Source organism: Lacerta agilis, chromosome 7 (genome assembly GCF_009819535.1).
Source record: "Lacerta agilis isolate rLacAgi1 chromosome 7, rLacAgi1.pri, whole genome shotgun sequence".
NCBI lineage: Eukaryota > Metazoa > Chordata > Lepidosauria > Squamata > Lacertidae > Lacerta > Lacerta agilis.
This window is the reverse complement of record NC_046318.1, coordinates 50,237,013-50,254,557: the sequence shown is the minus strand read 5'-3', so window position 1 is coordinate 50,254,557 and position 17,545 is coordinate 50,237,013. Positions and strand designations below refer to the sequence as shown.

General features: G+C 40.9%; 2 protein-coding genes across 5 annotated transcripts in view; one reads left to right on the top strand and one right to left on the bottom strand.

Annotated features, from left to right (window-relative positions):
- Nucleotides 1–17,545, top strand: part of LOC117049999 (kinesin-like protein KIF20A) — a 36,447-nt gene that overhangs the window by 12,250 nt on the left and 6,652 nt on the right. The window contains exons 10-19 of the mRNA XM_033155242.1: nucleotides 515–586; nucleotides 2,684–2,830; nucleotides 3,916–4,081; nucleotides 5,806–5,976; nucleotides 6,681–6,820; nucleotides 8,449–8,614; nucleotides 9,179–9,284; nucleotides 9,370–9,425; nucleotides 9,730–9,849; nucleotides 10,294–10,554. Of these exons, the coding sequence (XP_033011133.1) occupies nucleotides 515–586; nucleotides 2,684–2,830; nucleotides 3,916–4,081; nucleotides 5,806–5,976; nucleotides 6,681–6,820; nucleotides 8,449–8,614; nucleotides 9,179–9,284; nucleotides 9,370–9,425; nucleotides 9,730–9,849; nucleotides 10,294–10,554 (1,405 nt within the window). The remainder of the gene's footprint in view (nucleotides 1–514; nucleotides 587–2,683; nucleotides 2,831–3,915; nucleotides 4,082–5,805; nucleotides 5,977–6,680; nucleotides 6,821–8,448; nucleotides 8,615–9,178; nucleotides 9,285–9,369; nucleotides 9,426–9,729; nucleotides 9,850–10,293; nucleotides 10,555–17,545) is intronic.
- Nucleotides 12,380–17,545, bottom strand: part of LYN (LYN proto-oncogene, Src family tyrosine kinase) — a 43,072-nt gene continuing 37,906 nt past the window's right edge. For all 4 annotated transcript variants that reach the window (XM_033155245.1, XM_033155243.1, XM_033155246.1 and 1 more), the window contains exons 11-13: nucleotides 15,765–15,918; nucleotides 13,958–14,089; nucleotides 12,380–12,923 (exon numbers count right to left, since the gene is read on the bottom strand). In XM_033155245.1, the coding sequence (XP_033011136.1) occupies nucleotides 12,721–12,923; nucleotides 13,958–14,089; nucleotides 15,765–15,918 (489 nt within the window). In that variant the 3' untranslated portion in view covers nucleotides 12,380–12,720. The remainder of the gene's footprint in view (nucleotides 12,924–13,957; nucleotides 14,090–15,764; nucleotides 15,919–17,545) is intronic.

The window sequence follows — 17,545 nt, the reverse complement described above, 5'->3', positions numbered from 1 at the left end:
AATTGTATATAGTCAAAACACATTGGGTTCAGTGGTGGGTGGGATTGTCAAAGTTTCCCCCTCTGGATGCCCACCCCTTTTCTGACCCCTTTTTAATTTTGTATAACACTTTTTGGCCAAGTCTGTAAAGTTAAATGTGCGTAAGTTGTTTGTGTGCTGTATGCCAAAATTTACATGCATTATCTCAATATGACTAATTGTAAGATACCTTCTCCTTGCTCTTTTTTTTTCAAACAGCCCCACCCCATTCCCATTTTGAGATGCCTTCTCTTATATCTTCTACTTTTTTAAAGCTATGTACTTTGTAATATAAAAGGAATTAAAAAAAATCGAAATAATAAAATATTGATACTTCCAGACAGATGTCAAACAAATATATGTGAATTGATTATTCAAGCAACTACATCAGTTAAGCCCCACAGGAGAAAGTAAAGAAGCACAATATAGAGCACAATGCAAAGTAATTAAATAATGACATGATTAAAAAATCGAACTTGTGTATCTTTTCCTCCAGTCACAGTATATTTTCTATTCGACTGCTCAGCTTGAGTGATGAGAGTGTGCCACGAGTTCTTGGAGTCTCTGAGTAAGTGTTTGGTTTTTTTTTTGCTTCTGCTAAATATGTACTGTAGTGAATCTTCCTTTGTGTGGAATTATAGCAAAGTTGTTGAGGACAAACGTGTTCTCAGTTTTAAACTATGCTAAAGTGCAAGCATTTTTTTACTGGCCTTAGTTTGGAGCTCCTGTCTTTGGCACAGGGACAATGTTGAGACTTTGCTTTGTAGGTCTCACTGCTTTCCTGGTGCAGAGAAAGTTGAGTGAAGAAAAAAAACTTCTTCTTTTTCAGGCCTGCCATGAGTTCATATTTAGCCTACAAACCATCATATGTGATGTCAGGTGTGAGGCAGGTAGAGAACACACCTGCTAGTGCAGCAGCTTTGGCAGGAGAAAGCGAACTTCAAGCCTGCTGAACTGGCTGCACTAGCAAGTTCCAACGATTGCAGAAAGCAGGCTTTGTGTCAGGCTTCCAAGAAATGGCTTCCTCCTCCCCTTTAGCCGTACATCAGCAGAACAAAGCAATTAGAGTCCTTTACCAGTTTAAGAGTGTTTAATGATCACAGCGAAAGAACAACGCAGCCATTCTGGGAGTAAAGGTGCTCCCAATTAAGTTTCCCTCCTATTGCCCCCCCCAGTCATCTCCGTGACTTCCCCCTTCTTGCAACCCGATCTTGCAACCACTGGAGCCTTCTTTGTAGCAACCTTATCAGCTCTTCTTGCCCTTGGAGAGAGGGGCTAGACACTTTCCAGCGAAGAAGAGTCAGTTATCTCTCTCACTCTTCCTGTTCTGCTTCTTCTAGCTGTTCCCCATTCAGTTCTGCCCAGCTGTTGTTTTCCGAACTATGTCCCTCTGCAAACCAATTCTCTAAATCTATACTGTTCCACTGTTCCTGGGCAGCTTCAGGATCCTGGTCAGTAAGCAGGAAGAGGGGGAGGTTGCCACCATTCCTCCTCAAAGCTGTAATCCTCAGTGTGGTCTCTGACACTTTGGCTTCACCGTTCATCAACAGATGGGTGGAATAGTCAAAGCCTTGGGCATTTAAAGCATCACACAGGTTGTTTTTTTTGTAAGAGCTGTGTAGTACTTTGAAGTCCTGATTTTGGATCCCAACCACCCAACATCATTATGGTGTCAGCTGATTGACAGGTGGTCAGCCTCCTGCATCAAGTTTTGTCTACAAGCATAGAATTTTATAAGGGTCTGGCCCACAGAGCCAAAAAGGTTCCCCACCTTGGTTTCTAGTGCCTGGAACAAGCTGAAGTGAGCTAGGTTCCTGAGCCCACCTTCTTTCCCATGCAGCTGGGAGATCAGAAGCATTCACTTCAAATTCTAGTTAGCTACAATTTGCTGTTTTCTCTGTTTCTGGAATTGCAGTCAACATTAACTGTAGTTAGCTTCATCCTATCTACAGTGGAACCCCGGGTTATGCAACACCCCGGGTTGCGGACATTTGAGGTAAGAACGCCCGCAACCCAGAAGCATTTCCGGAGCGTGCGTGAGACCCCGGGATGCACAGAATGCTTCTGCACACTTTGCGCATGCACAGAAGCACTGAAATCGTGCTACTTCGGGTTTTGGGTTTTTTTTTCATGCGTTTGGGATACGCACGCACGTGTTACACACGGCAACCCGGAACGGATCACGTGCGTAACCTGGGGTCCCACTTTACTTGGTTGGAAGTAAAGTAACAGATTAACAGTGCTGCAAAAGGGAAACTATCTTAAGGAGTCAAGGAATATTAACATACAGTAAACCCACAACTTACATGCAATTAACTTGTGTGTATTCAACTTTATGTGCGTGGCAAATTATTATTATTATTATTAGTAGTAGTAGTAGTAGTATTTGTATTTGAAAGGGGACAGGATTTGGAGGGAAATGAGTTTGGCAATCCCACCCGCCATTGAAGCCAATGTATTTTGACCATACACAATCTTTGCTTTAGGCACGATCCCCAGAACGTAACCCCTGTGTAAGTTCCAGGCTTACTATAAATATCATATCATATCAATCTGTATTGCATGTTTACTTGTTCTGTTTTTGTAATTGATATATGTATGTACTTTATTGAGATTTTAATTTTTTTTAAAAACCAAGCCAATTTGTTCACCTTTTTTTGTACAGACTCTCTCTCTGTGACTTGGCTGGGTCAGAACGATGCCATAAAGCACAAACTTTTGGAGACAGACTGAAAGAAGCAGGCAATATTAATAATTCTCTTCTTATTCTTGGAAAATGCATTGCAGCTCTAAAGCAAAATCAAAACCCTAAGTAAGTGACAAAAGTAAATCTTCACAGAAGTTTCACATAAAACTGTTTAGGCTAACCTATTGTTACACGTTTATGTTCCCCAAGAAGCAAGATGTCTGTTTCTTTGGGTAAGAGTGCTGAAATCATATTCTAACATTTCCCCCTCTTTTGTATGCATGCTTTTTATGAGGCAGTCACATTATGCTGTCCTCTAGTCATTGACATTCTGCATTTTCTCTGTGCTGCTTATGCCATTTCTCTGTTTTCAAAAAAATCTGGGTTTTTTTCCAGAAGAGAGGAAAAGTAATGCAGCCTTCATAGATACAGACAGTGCTTTAAAAAAAAAAAAGTTTAGGGGTACTATCATTTTCCTTCTCATATTGAAATACTGCCCCTCAATGAGGCCAAACTTAGATTCACAAAATGTTTAGGGGTATGTGTAGCCCTGCATCCCCCCCAAAAAAGCACTGGATATAGATGCCATTAGCACACCTTTTCTGTCTTTTGGGGTTTTGACATGGGCAAAACATAGTAGGAAAATCATCCTAGTACTTCTCAGCATGCGTTCACTATGACCATTGCTTTTTTATGACTCTATTTTGTTGGTTTTTTTTTGTTTTAATCTTTATTTTAGTTATTACTAAATGATTTTCATGGCTATAATTATATTTTAAATGAAAGAGGTATAGTGCTGTAACACCATAATGCTATAACATTATATTACTATAGTCGTACCTTGGAAGTTGAACGGAATCCATTCTGGAAGTCCGTTCAACTTTCAAAATGTTTGAAAACCAAATCGCGGCTTCTGATTGGCTGCAGGAAACTCCTGCAGCCTATCAGAAGCCACAGAAGCCCCGTCGGACATTTGGCTTCCAAACAATAGTTCGCAAACCAGAACATTCACTTCCGGGTTTGCAACATTCGGGAGCCAAAACATTTGGGAACTAAGCTGTTTGAAAACCAAGGTACAACTGTATAACATTTTAGCAATACAGTGTTATAGCAGATAAAGGGCAGATAGCAATCACACATGTCTGAATCCATGCTTGCTTTTACAAATCACGCACATGTTGAAATTAATGTTAATATAACTTTCCCTTAAGATTAAGGCCAGCATACATTCCCTTCAGAGAGAGTAAGCTGACCCGCCTGTTCCAGCCATTCTTCTGTGGTAAAGGCAAAGCTTGCATGATTGTCAATATTAACCAGTGTGCTTCTACCTATGATGAGACATTGCATGTAATGAAGTTTTCTGCTGTAGCAAAGCAAGTAAGTAAAAGGCTGTGCCCTCCACAACATACCCCAAGCACTGCCTGTTTTATACCATTACCTTGTTTTTCCCTGAGTGAATAATAATAATAATAATAATAATTTATAATAATAATAATTTATTTACACCCATCTGGTTGGGTTTCCCCAGCTACTCTGGGCGGCTCCCAACAGAATATTAAAAACACGATAAAAGATCAAACATTAAAAACTCCCCTAAACAGGGCTGCTTTCAGATGTCTTCTAAAAGTCACGTAGTTGTTTATTTCCTTAACATCTGATGGGAGGGTGTTCCACAAGGCGGGCACCATTACCAAGAAGGCCCTCTGCCTGTTTCCCTGTAACCTCACTTCTCATAGTGAGGGAACTGCCAGAAGGCCCTCGGAGCTGGACCTCAGTGTCCGGGCTGAATGATGATGGTGGAGACAACTGTTTGGAAATTATCTTCTTTATGAGCCAATGCTTCGTGGCGGAGGTGTCTCCATGCCAAGTAGCCTGTAGGATCCTGACCTCTTTACTAGGAATACTTACTTGCTTGGGCCATCTAACTGTAATGCACAACAACATAAAAAAATGTAGCAGCTAGCCTTACACCCTCAAATATAACAGATGCCTGATATATATCAAGACTCTCATGTCTTCTGTCGATGTTCTCAGTCTTCAGCTCACAGCAGCAAATGTGTGTGTGTGTGGTGTTTTTGTAGTTTTATTTTATATGTATAAATATTGGCATACCACCCACTCATATAAAATACCAGGGTTGTATACAACAGCGTATAAAAATGCAATAAACCATAATATACCATAAAACAGCACAAAATAATTGTAACTGGCTCATCTTGGGGAAAAAATGTTCAAACAATTGAATAGGCCTGTTTGGCTTCAAGAGGAGTCTGAAAGTGAGCGGGGAGGCTGCTTGCCAAAGTCTGCTGGTGGAGTGTTCCACAGCATGGGGCCAACGACACTAAATGCCTGGCTTATAGTTGGAGCTGGCCAGGTTTTTAAAACACAGGCAGCAACTACAGGGCTCTACTGGATGATCCTAGAGACTAAGTTGGGATAAAAGGGCTCAGGTGATCCTCAAGGTATCTTGGACCCGAGTTGTACAGGGTTTGGCATATTAATACAGGGACACAGAACCTGGCCCAGTAACCTATGAGCAGCCAGTGCAGACATTTTAGCAGGAATGCTTTATGCTCTTGGCTGCCTGCATACATCAGCCACCTAGCTGCTGCATTTTGCACTTGCTGGAACTTTTAGACTCAGGAAGGAGGATAGAGAGAGGGGTGGAGAGTCCAAATTTAAGAACCAAAAGAGCATACCTTATTACTCTCTGACACTTAAATCTAAACATTACCTCCTCTATGTGTAAATGGAGAAGACATGCATTTTAAAAGACTTCAGCAAAAGCACGCATATGATTGGGTTCTATGTGTGTATATGAGCTGCAGTGTAAACTGTGAACAGATATACCATGACAAATGCATTCAAAGCTTGGTTTTGTTAAAATTAGAGTGTGTGGCTAACTCTGTTCCTTAGACAACTGAACTTTTCAACCTTACTTCTTAATAGTGACCTCTCAATTATGATCATTGCAGCGTACTTCCCAAAGTTCTCAAAATTCCCTTTGTGGCCTTCCAGGGCAAATAACGCAAAGCTACAATTTATTGTGAAATTGTGCTCTTATTTGTAATTTAAACCACTGACACAGTATTCTTTTTCAGGTTATTCAAACATTCCAACACAAAATATTTGATTATTTTCCAAAAAAATATATTGGAAGGGACGATAGGCCTACAGTGCACTTTGATGACTTATCTGCAGAGCAGCTTCCAGAGGATTCTTGTATTTCCTCTGAAGAAGAGGAAATAGATATAACTATTATGAACCATGAGGTAATGTTTAAAACTGTTTTCAGACAATCTGGTGCATGCTTACTCAGTAGGAGTTAAATCATCTTAATAGTGTTAAAAATTAATGGAGTGATTCTAATACTTTGGACTGTTTTGAGTTGTGTTACCTGGCCTAAAACCTTAATAGATTCTGTAGCGGTTAGGGATGGGGAAGAATTTAAATTCAATTTGCATTTAAAGCTGAAATTATCAAATCCACACTTTCCGAAACAAAATGAGAACTAAAACACAGTCCTTCAATTTTTCCACTTATCCCAATTTTTTGATGCGGTTCTCCAAACAAACATAGTTTTACAAATTTCTGCAAAAATATGGAGAACTAAATTTAAGATTGGAAAAATGAGAAACTGAGAGAACCATAACTGGCAGTTCCTTCCTTCCCTAGTAGCAGATTGAAATCACTAAGTATTTTCCCAGTTGTGTAATGGCTGATTACCCCTTAGGGCAATGTTCCCCAGCCTTGTGCCTTCTAGATGCTTGGACTACAAGTCTGTGCTGGCTGGAGCTAACTGGAGGCATAGCCCAAAACATCTGGAGAGCACAAGGTTGGGGAAGGGAGGCCCTTGATAGGAGGAGGGGAATGGTCTCCTAGTCCTACTCTAATGAATGGCAAATGTTAGCTCAGGCACCGCATGCTATCTTCTGCTCCTTGATTCCATGTTCTTAATTTGACTGCATTCCTGCAGGATCTCTTGAAAATGACAGAGATCTTGAAGAGCAAGCTGATTGCAGAGAGGCAAGGCAAGCTGCTCCTTGAGGTGCAAATACGCAAGGAGATGGCCAAAGCAATGTTTCAGCAACTGATGGAAACAGAAGAATCCTGGAGGTGAGCCTTAAGATTTTGTAGCTGTGAGGAACTGAAAGGCGCCAGGCATCCACCACTCCAAGCATGGCTTAGCACATCATCACTTCTAGAATAAGGCATCATATTTAAAGGTAAAGGGACCCCTGACCATTTGGTCCAGTTGTGTCCGACTCTGGGGTTGCGGCGCTCATGTTGCGTTACTGGCCGAGGGAGCCGGTGTACAGCTTCCGGGTCATGTGGCCAGCATGACTAAGCCGCTTCTGGCGAACCAGAGCAGCGCACAGAAACGCCATTTACCTTCCCACCGGAGCGGTACCTATTTATTTACTTGCATTTTTGACATGCTTTCGAACTGCTAGGTGGGCAGGAGCTGGGACCGAGCAACGGGAGCTCACCCCATCGCGGGGATTCGAACTGCCGACCTTCTGATCAGGAAGCCCTAGGCTCTGTGGTTTAACCCACAGCGCCACCCGCATCCCTAGGCATCATATTTACAGATGCCTTATTCTAGGACAGACCACTGATGTACCATGATCTTTTGTTTTGTGTTGCATGCTGAATTGTTTCAAAGCAGTTGGTTTGAAAATGCCTTGCTTTTCAAAATATTTGTGTAATAGTTTCTAGCAATCATTTAAATATGTGATAAAATCTACGTGTTAGAGACATCTGCTACTGTCTCAAGTTCTCTTAGCTAAAATGATTTTGTATTGCTATCCTTGTATGGAACCAAGAAAATGTGTCTTGCACAATACAGTGGCTGGCCAACGTAAGAAATTCTGTTTATATCCAGCCAACAGCAATGGGACTGTACTACTAGAGCGATAGGATATAATATAATAACAATAATTAATAATAAATTGTGGGTTTAATTCTGTTGAAAATGGTTTGGCATCCACATTTCTAGTTACTTTCTGAATGGAAATCTGAATTTCACTGTTCGATCCAGTGTACGTTTACTAGGAAGTAAGGTACTGTATATTGTAGTAAATTGATTTTACTTCTTACTATGTAATAAAATTATAAGCCTGTCTTCATGCTGCAGTTCACGTGGCCACAGCAACTCCAACATGAAGGCAGACCAGCAGGCAGATGACTCAGGCAAGCTGTTTAAAGGAGATCTGGAGGAACTTCAGAGAGTATTTTTGCAAACTGCTCTCTGAAGTGTTCCCACCCTCCTTTAAAGTGGGAGGGGGTGAGCTATAAGGAAAAGGAGGTGGCATAGCTGTGAGGGAGGGCTTGGGCAGCCCGTGAGGGCATAGCAAAGGGGGGGGGTAAAGGGAGTAGGGGTTTGCCAGATGTCAGCTACTATGAGGTTAGTCCTTATTTGTACAGGAAACCTCCAGGAAACATGCATGGGACATAATTTGTGATTTCTAGCTCTGGGTTGGAACTGGAGTTCTTCCCATTAAATGAAACGAGGGCTTCTATAAAACAGAAATGAGGTAGGAGGCATATTTTGACAATTCCTCTGTGCTACTGCTCAGAGGAAGGATCTTCTAACCTCTGGTGTAGGTTAGGAAAAGGGTTCTGGGATTGGAGACGGCTGCATTTTGTACCCACCCCTATGTAGGCTTGTTAATTGAATCATTAGTATAGATAATTAGTAATTAAAAGTATTTTGTCTGTCTCTCATTGCTAATACTATCCAGTAAACGCTTAGAAGATCTGAAAGAAAGGTATGAAGAAAAATTGGAGAGTAAATTTCAAATGTACAAGGAGGCCATAAAGAAGCATGCATACATGTGTGCAATGGATCAAATTGAAGACCGCTATGTGCCAATAGAGGAGTTCATTGCTGAACAAGCAAAGGTCGAGGTACTTATTCTCTAAAAGTTGTTATCTTTGTCCATTGTACATGTTGGCATTCTTTCCAGGGCATCTGCAGGAATTCTATTAAAAAGGTTAAGTTGTTAAATGAAAGCTCTGAAAGGTAGGGGGTTATATTGGGTGGTGGTTTTTTTGGGGGGGGGTGATGTTACTTAATCCTCATTACTTTGGATGTGTCTATGTATTCTGAAATGTCGTGTGCCCCAAAAATATTTTGACAGGTGTCAGCCAAAAGTACATTGTCTGGTGATATACCAATAAAGTTTTAGACATGAAAGGGTTCCTAAATATATTTAATGCAGAAAATATTAGACCAAAGTGGGATGTGACACAAATATGTTTGTTTTCCAAAGCGCATCATATTGGGTAAGGAAATAGGTGCTAAAAGTTATCTTAATTGTTGCTTAAAGTGATGCGGGAACAGGAGGGAAGAACAGCCAAGCTTTTTTTTTTTTTTAAAAAAAAAAAAGCACATGCTGTTACTACAATAAAATGTACCATTTGAGTAAATTATTATGATTCAAAACTATTATAATTCATCTTGTTGCTCAGGACAGAGAAATGAAAATACTAGAGTTGAAAGCAAAACTTGGTAAACTCAATACCTTGCCTTCAGAAAGTCCTAATTTAGACTCTGCAGAAGGGAACATTGATCCAGGTAAGCAACCTGCATTCTTGAGCTTAAGATTTTCCCCCCCCCTGAAAAGTGGTCCAAATATTCTTAACCTTGTTTTGCTTCACAGATATTAAATGCAGTGCTTCAGATGCTTTGCAGGGACAATGCGATGAGAGAGACAAGGTAACTTCCTGATTCCTTCAGTGGTCCCTCCCGATTCTCTGCTTCATTATCAAAATACTGTATTTCTTAGAGCTCTTTGGTCAAGGGGCTGGTAAAATAAGTAAGTTGGGGATGAGGGACCTATGGTGCTTCGGATGGGGCTGATGGAAGTTGAGAGTCCAACAGTATCAGGGTTGGGGGCTACCGGATTCCTAAACCCTGACCCTATAATAGAACAAACTCATGGTCACTCAAAGGTTGCAGCAGTTACACCAACATGACTCTCCCTTTAATCACTAATTGTAACAATAAGATTGTTTTGCAGCAAATAAGATCCTTGAAATTAAAAATAGAGAAATTAAATGAAATGTTGCAAGATGCCAATGAACTCTGCAGACAAGCAATGGAAGAAAATAATAGACTTAAGCAAGTGATGATGCATAAGGTTGGTCACATGGCTTCTAAAGCTGCATTTGGCTGTTTTCTCTCTCAGCTATCTCTCCTGCTTATGACTGCTATACCCGTTAGTCTTAACCTCCTGCATGACTTGAAACTGTCTATATTTCTAATTTATCAGGATAATAAGTTTAACTTGAAAATGCAGTTTTGTGCTCTCTTCCTATTCAAGCTTTCGGTGAGCAAATATAGAAAATATGAGGTCTTATAATGCATCTCATTATATTTGAAGTAGATTGCTGTACATACCAGCTAAGTAACAAAGTATCATCTTGACAGAACTGGTGATTTCAAGATGGCCTCTAACTTATTAGAAAATGTTTTAACTATTCATTTTGGCTGCTCACCTTCAGAAGATGCCAGTGAGATGTATTAAAATCAGTAAATGCCAGGACTCATTCTACACCTAATGCATCCTTCCATGGCTTAACAGGAAGAAGAAGTCAAGGGTCTTCAAAACTGGGCTAAGCGTGGCAATGAGCTTGAAGCCACAGTGTCTCTTCTACAAGAGGAGCTACGTGAAAGCAAAAAACTCCTAAGCACAGATTCGAAGCATCAGAAATCCAAGAAGGGCTTCTTTGCAAATCTGAAACATACCCTAGCAGATGTTCCTAAAACACTTGGTGACAAAGACTCAGAAAAACCTGAGGCATCTTCTACAAGCTCTTCACAAGTGACCTCAGCAACACGCAAAGTAAGAGAGTAATTGGGATCCTTCTTGGGGAGGGTACAGGTACTGAATTGGTGGTTAATCAGAGAAGGCAAAAGCACTGGAGGCAATTTCTACTTTGAAAATAAAATGCTTTGCTGAACATAAAGTTAAGTTAACCTATTGGCGTGGCTTAAATGTGACCTCAGATGGTCTTGTTGCTGTATAGTGCTACTATCTGCATCAAGAATGCCAGAACACATTAAACACACCATTGCTTCTGTTTTTCTTGTACTAGGATAAATTTTGGAAGTTCTCTTGTTTTAAGAAATATACTTAATGTTCAAATCACAATATCCATTATCTCAGCTTCAGGACCATTGTAAAAATGTGTAGAATGAAGCTACATGAATTCTGTGATTGAATTGCTTTCCTTGTGTGATGAAATGTGTAAAGCAGCCATTTTATACATTTGCTAATAAAAATGTTTACCAATATTTGACAAGCAGCAGCAAATGAACTAAACACAATTGTATATGGAAGCATAGACTTAATATAGTTGCTGCCATATACTGCAATTGTCTCCTTATCAGGGGATAACAACTTAGAACATACTCAAAATCTGCCAGGTTTGAAATTTCAAGAATGCTTATTTATTAAAATCACAATAAAATGAAAACAGTATTTACAGGTTGACAGCCTGGTTGCCAGTTTGTCAACTGGATTCCTTCATTTAAAAAAGAGTAAATATCATGTGTACTACAAAAATATTGGTTTGTGCAACTGAACATAGTTAGAATCACAATGTTCCTATAGTAACCAAGTTGTGAATAAGTATTTTGGAAAAGTCTCAGCATGATAGAGAGAAAAAAACCCAACCCTTTTGGAGAAAGCTGAGGCACAGAATAGTGAGATTGCACCCTGTTCATAACTTCAGTCCAAGCCTGACTTTATACAACTAGTGCCCTTAAATCTGATTTTCAAGTGTCTCTCCCCCCCCACTACCGCATCGTACTTACGTAATACGTGCAACAAATTGTATAGACTTTGGTTATAACAGTAGTTGGCTGTACTTTCTAATGGGGATGTTGTTTTAGTTGTGTGTTTTTTTAAAATTTAAACATTAAATTGCCTACAGTGCTGCCTTTAAAAAGGGCAGCTTTATGAGCCACACCGGTGGAAAGGTTTCTGCCATGACTCTAGGTTACACCTCATTTAATCCCTATCAGTTTCCTACTTGAAAAACTATAAAGCCATATACAATATACCTTTAGATCATCAGGTATAAATTTACTGCATTTCAGATTCTACAGGTAGGTCCTTTGAAGGGAAGTAATGTGAGCCAGAAAGACTGTTTCTTGCTTAAAATTATGGTTACCTCCTGGGGGTTGGGGGGAACCACTCTATTCTGATGTCTCATTCACTTCATTGCAACTGTGCCAATTCCACCTTACTCTTTACACACTACAGCAGCTTTTACTGTTTAAGCCCATTCATCCAATCCACTTTTACAAGGCAAAACACAAAAGAGCTGTCTTTTTAACGTAAAAAGCAATTGCAGCAGGCTGCTAGCATGAGCTCCTCAGTGGTGAGCAGGGAAGAGATGAGTGGGCAGGCTGATTAAACATTTCCTCTGCCACTGTTTATTCAGTCAAAGTTGTCTCTCCAATCTAAGAAAGGTGCCATTCCTGTGTCTTTTACGCTGCAGGTTGGCAAGCCATTCAGATGCCATTTTGAGCAAATAAATGATGGTTCTGCAGTCCTCCCTCCTCCCCTCCCACAGCCTCAAAAGCTTTTCAGTTAAAATAAATGGGTGGCGATGGCTCATGCATCACGATGGGCCCTAAAACAGACCTTTTTTTTTTTTTTTAGATGCATGTTAAGACTGGACCATGTGGGGCTAAGTTCTGGTTGCTGTCATGAACTGTTGTTTCTCTTCATTACATTTGCAGCTGTCTCCAGTTTGATTTTGATCATCTGGTGTGTCAAAAGAATCTGGGTACTTAATGAAAAATAGAAAGAAAGTGCCAGCAATAGAGGACATTAAAGCCTTAAGCTGGATAGTGGTCACCTGCAACGTTTTCTTGAGCTTCAGTTTCAGGATCCACAAACAGTTATGATAACCTAATGCATAAAAGTAACTGGCGCAACCACAATGTCCCATTAAGAGGTCTACACCAATTTGGAGGCAAAAGCTCCTCCTTTTTCCTGTTAGGGCTGCTGCTGATATTGTCCTTCTGTAGCAGTGTAGAAGTCATCAAGGACACTCTGTAAATATTCAAAAGTTGGTCTCTCTTCTGCTTTATCTTTCCAGCATGTTTTCATAATATCATAGAGCTCAGCTGGACAGGCCTCCATGCGTGGCATGCGATACCCACGTTGAAGAGCTATCATGACATCAGAATTACTCATCCCTGAAACAATAAAAAACATTTTTATTCCACTAGCAAATTTGGCTATGTCAGTCTAAAAAAAACAACCCCAAACAATCCTAAACCTAAACCTTCCTCCACCCCTGCATTTCTAATACTCATTGAATAGTCAAGTTTTTGTTGCTGGAGAAAGTCAATTGTAGGAAATTAAGATAATGTATGGAGTCAGCTCCAATGAAGTGCTACAGTGGGACTTACATCTGAGTAAACATGTATTTGATTGCACTGTAAACTGAATGTCAGCTGATCCAAGCATCCAAAAGTAAGGTCTCCCTGCCCCCCTACACTACACTATGTAGGATACATCAGAAACCCCCTCACTGATGTCATAGAGGACGACCTTAGGTTGGATCTCCATACCTGCTGCCACAAAACCTCAAGATCCCTTGCCCTCCAATGCTGACTGGGTTAAAAAGTGGGATGGTATTAAAGAGAGTGTTGGGCAGCTAGGACTCAAAGATTACCTAGCAGAAAGCCAAACTGGTCACCTGTGTTCTCATAGACTGTATGCTTGCATTTTGGCCTTTCAGTGACCTTTCCCAGAGAGGTAATCACCTGCCAGGGCCATTGAATCAGCAGCAGACAATCTTATCTGAGATCAGCTCAATTTCCCCCCAAAGGTACTGAGGATCTATAGTCCATCCCCAGTGTTTCATCACCTGTAACATTCAGCTCTGACCCCAGGGCCTGCTTTCAGCTTTCCACTCCAGTTATGATACAGCAAACACACCTGCTTTTTAGCAAAGACTATCATCGCACAACGTGCTGCTGTTGCTGCAGAATGTTTCTTATGTTGAATGAAGCCAAGGCATTCATTCATTCATTCTTTTCCATAAATAAATAAAGGGCGGCCAAAGTCACATGGTTTCAACCTACAACTGAGTACTTTGAAGACACTTTCTTAAGTACAACAACCAATACACATTTTCTAATTATCAAAATGTGTCTTGCTACATGTTTGCACCTATTCTATTAACTCTGGTACTTGTGTAAAGCAGTAAATAAAAAGTACATACCTGGATAAGGAATTTTCCCATAAGTAATTATTTCATACAGAAGCACTCCAAAGGACCACACATCAGACTTAATAGTAAATGAGCCAAAATTAATGGCTTCTGGTGCTGTCCATTTGATAGGGAATTTTGCACCTACGGAGAGGAAAACAGCAGCACTGTTTTAAATCTGGTTTCATTCATGTAACCATTAAAAACTATTCATAAGGTGATTCAGATGGTGATTCATAAGGGAAAAGTGACCCCTAGGCCAACCCCAACGGAACACAAGTGAACAAAAGAGAACCTGCACAAGCAACGCTGATATCAAACCCTACAAATATTAAGTAAAATAGAAACATTGCCACCTGATCCCACCCCCACCCGTCCACCTCTTTCCCCCTTTTTCTTCCCAATGTCTCAACAAATGAAACTGATTTGTAAAAATGACACATGTAAAAAATACGACACAGACATTGCACACAGTGGTGTAGGAAGGGCGGGGCATAGTGGGCCGGGCGCCCCAGGTTCCAGGGGAGAGGGGGTGACAATCGGCGGCCCTTCCTGCCACTCCCCAAGCCGAGCCCCGCTGCCTGGCACCCGTCCATGATGCTTTATGGACAGCCGGGGCAGCCCCACGACCTGCCGCTCACTCGGTCGCCGCGGGAGCAGCAGCACCTGCCCGGATGGACTGGGCGTGTGTGGCATTTCCGCGCATGCGCAGTATGTATGGTGTGCGTCATGACGTCACGACGCCCCCAGAGGGGTGCCTCCACGCCTGATTGCACATACTTTTGTAAATCAATAAATCCTTAATAAAAATACTTCGAAAAAAATAAGGGAAAAGTGACTAAAAAATTGGAAGTGACAATGAAGATTATTCAATAGTATGGAAAATAAACTCTGACAACATGTTGAAAGAACTGGTGTTCAGACTGGGACGGACGGACAAATTTGCACTCTTCAAATACCTGAAGAGTTGTTCTCTGCTGCCCCAGAGGGTGTACATTACCGAAGAGTAGATTTTGGTTTAATGTTAGGAGAACCTTCTTGGTTTCAAGATCATAGAATCATAGAGATGGAAGAGACCACAAGGGCCATCCAGTCCAACCCCCTGCCAAGCAGGAAACACCATCAAAGCATTCCTGGCAGATGGCTGTCAAGCCTCTACTTAAAGACCTCCAAAGAAGGAGACTCCACCACACTCCTTGGCAGCAAATTCCACTGTTGAACAGCTCTTACTGTCAGGAAGTTCTTCCTAATGTTTAGGTGGAATCTTCTTTCTTGTAGTTTGAATCCATTGCCCCGTGTCCGCTTCCCTGGAGCAGCAGAAAACAACCTTTCACCCTCCTCTATATGACATCCTTTTATATATTTGAACATGGCTATCATATCACCCCTTAACCTCCTCTTCTCCAGGCTAAACATACCCAGCTCCCTAAGCCGATATCCAGCTCCCTAAGATCAATGGAAATAATTGCCTAGAAGGCTGCCCCTCATTGGACATCTGCAACAGACACTGTTCTGGAGGTCTTAAAGCCATCTTCTGGAGATGTTGTAGCTCTGGATTTCCTGCATCAAGCAAGGAGTTAGCCCCTATGGCCTACAAGGCTTCCTCCAATTCTATGATTTTATGACAGGAGCCAGTGAGAAAAATGTGGAGGTGTGCTATGTCTTTCTGTAGAAATGCAAGTGCAAACCAAGTAGCAAGGTGTGAAATCCCAGGGGAAGAGACAAACAATGTGTGTTGACGTTTAGATATTTCTAGTGAAACAAGTGGCTAATAACAAAATTATTCTTACAGAGCTTAAAATTATAATGTGATACAAACCTTCCCTGGCTGTATATTCATTATCTTCAATTACTCTAGCAAGTCCAAAATCAGCAATTTTGCACATTAGAGACTCTGAAACGAGAACATTAGCTGCTCTCAGATCACGATGGATGTAGTTTTTTCTTTCTATATATGCCATCCCTTCTGCAATCTGTAACAACAAATGAAATATATTTAACTTTTGTACTTTTCTGTAAGCACTATTATATGCACACAAATAATATTTGTAAACAGTCAGGGAAACTCATTTTTAACATATCATTTTTACACATTACCCATGATATGTACAGCCTCCAATATTAAAAAAATTAAAATAGGGATACACTTGAGTACTGATAACACCCCTTTGCTTACGTTAAATATCATTCATTGCTCAGTGGTAGATTGTATCTACAAATGGAGCGGAGAGGAGGGAAATGGGGAGTGGGTTAGTCAACATTCATAGGTTTTCCTCATTTTCAATTTACAGAAGTGCCATAAAGTACCTTTACATACAGCCAAGGACAGCATTTGGTATAGGCTTGCCATATGGTTTGTTAACTATTTAGGCTTTTTCTTGTGCAATGGAACATTCCCCTCATGGGTTCCTTAAATCTGTTCTGAGGTGCACACAGTGGGGGGGAAAGGGGGACAATTTCTGTTGTGCTACTGCTAATCCTTTTGCTAGCACAAATATTTAGCTTTCTAGGAATCAGCTCCCATCTGTAAATATGCAGTGGTCCCTCAACTTATGAATTTAATCCGTTCCGAAAGCACATTCGTAGGTCGAAAAGTTCGTAAGTCAAAAAAGCGATTTCCCCATAGGAATGCATTGAAGCAGTTTTAAAAAGAAATATTCCTAAGTCGAGGAAACTGCATCTAAAATTTGTAAGTCGAATAAACCGCATCTAAAATGCCAACGGATTTCCATTCGGATCTCGAAAAATTCGTTGGTGTGCGACCACTTGTTTCGTTCGTAAGTCGAAAACTTTGGATGTCGAGTATTTCGTAAATCGAGGGACCACTGTGCTTTGCTTGAATAATGGCTGCCATGGTGCATGTCACATAACACAAAATGGTGGCCACAGCCAAAAGAGAAGAAGTAGGAACACAAAATGGTTCAGGCATGCCTCTCCCCAATTGCATTGTGGATTTCTGAGGTGATATTTACTGAAACCTCTCCTGGGCACAATCAAAGGCACCGGTGGGCATTGAGGCACCCAGTTGACAACTCTTGGTGTAATGTAATGTCTGCATGGCAAGGTAAGGATGTCAGAAGACAGACAACACAGCTCAGATCATAGTTGCCCCCCCTTCTGTTCCTCAACTTCTAGTACTTCTGTCAGGATGCAGCCAATTCTGTCCCTTTGTAACACAGTTCCAGAACATACCACCTGTCTCTTTGTTATGATACAAACATAGGGGTCCCTAATCCAGAGAGACTAGGACAGATGCAGACTGGAAAAGCTACTAATCATTGTTTTTCAGGGCTGCATTAGCACAACGCAACATGTAAAAGGTATCAGTTCCTAGTTTTGTTGAGCAAGTTTGTCAACATGCAGCCCAACCAAGCCTGATGAGCAACTCACTTTTGTCTTAAGTTTTCATTCTTTTTAAAGTCAGTTGGACTTATTTGGCTTAAATAGTTTTGGCTGCTCAAGGAACTGTAGAGCTATTAATAGATACCATAAATGTCTGCACACTCTTTAAAATGTCTCAGGTACCAGTCCTGTTGCAATATGCAGATCAGCATCTATTTAAAAAAAGGAACTGCACACTCGCTTTGTTCCTCTTTTTGT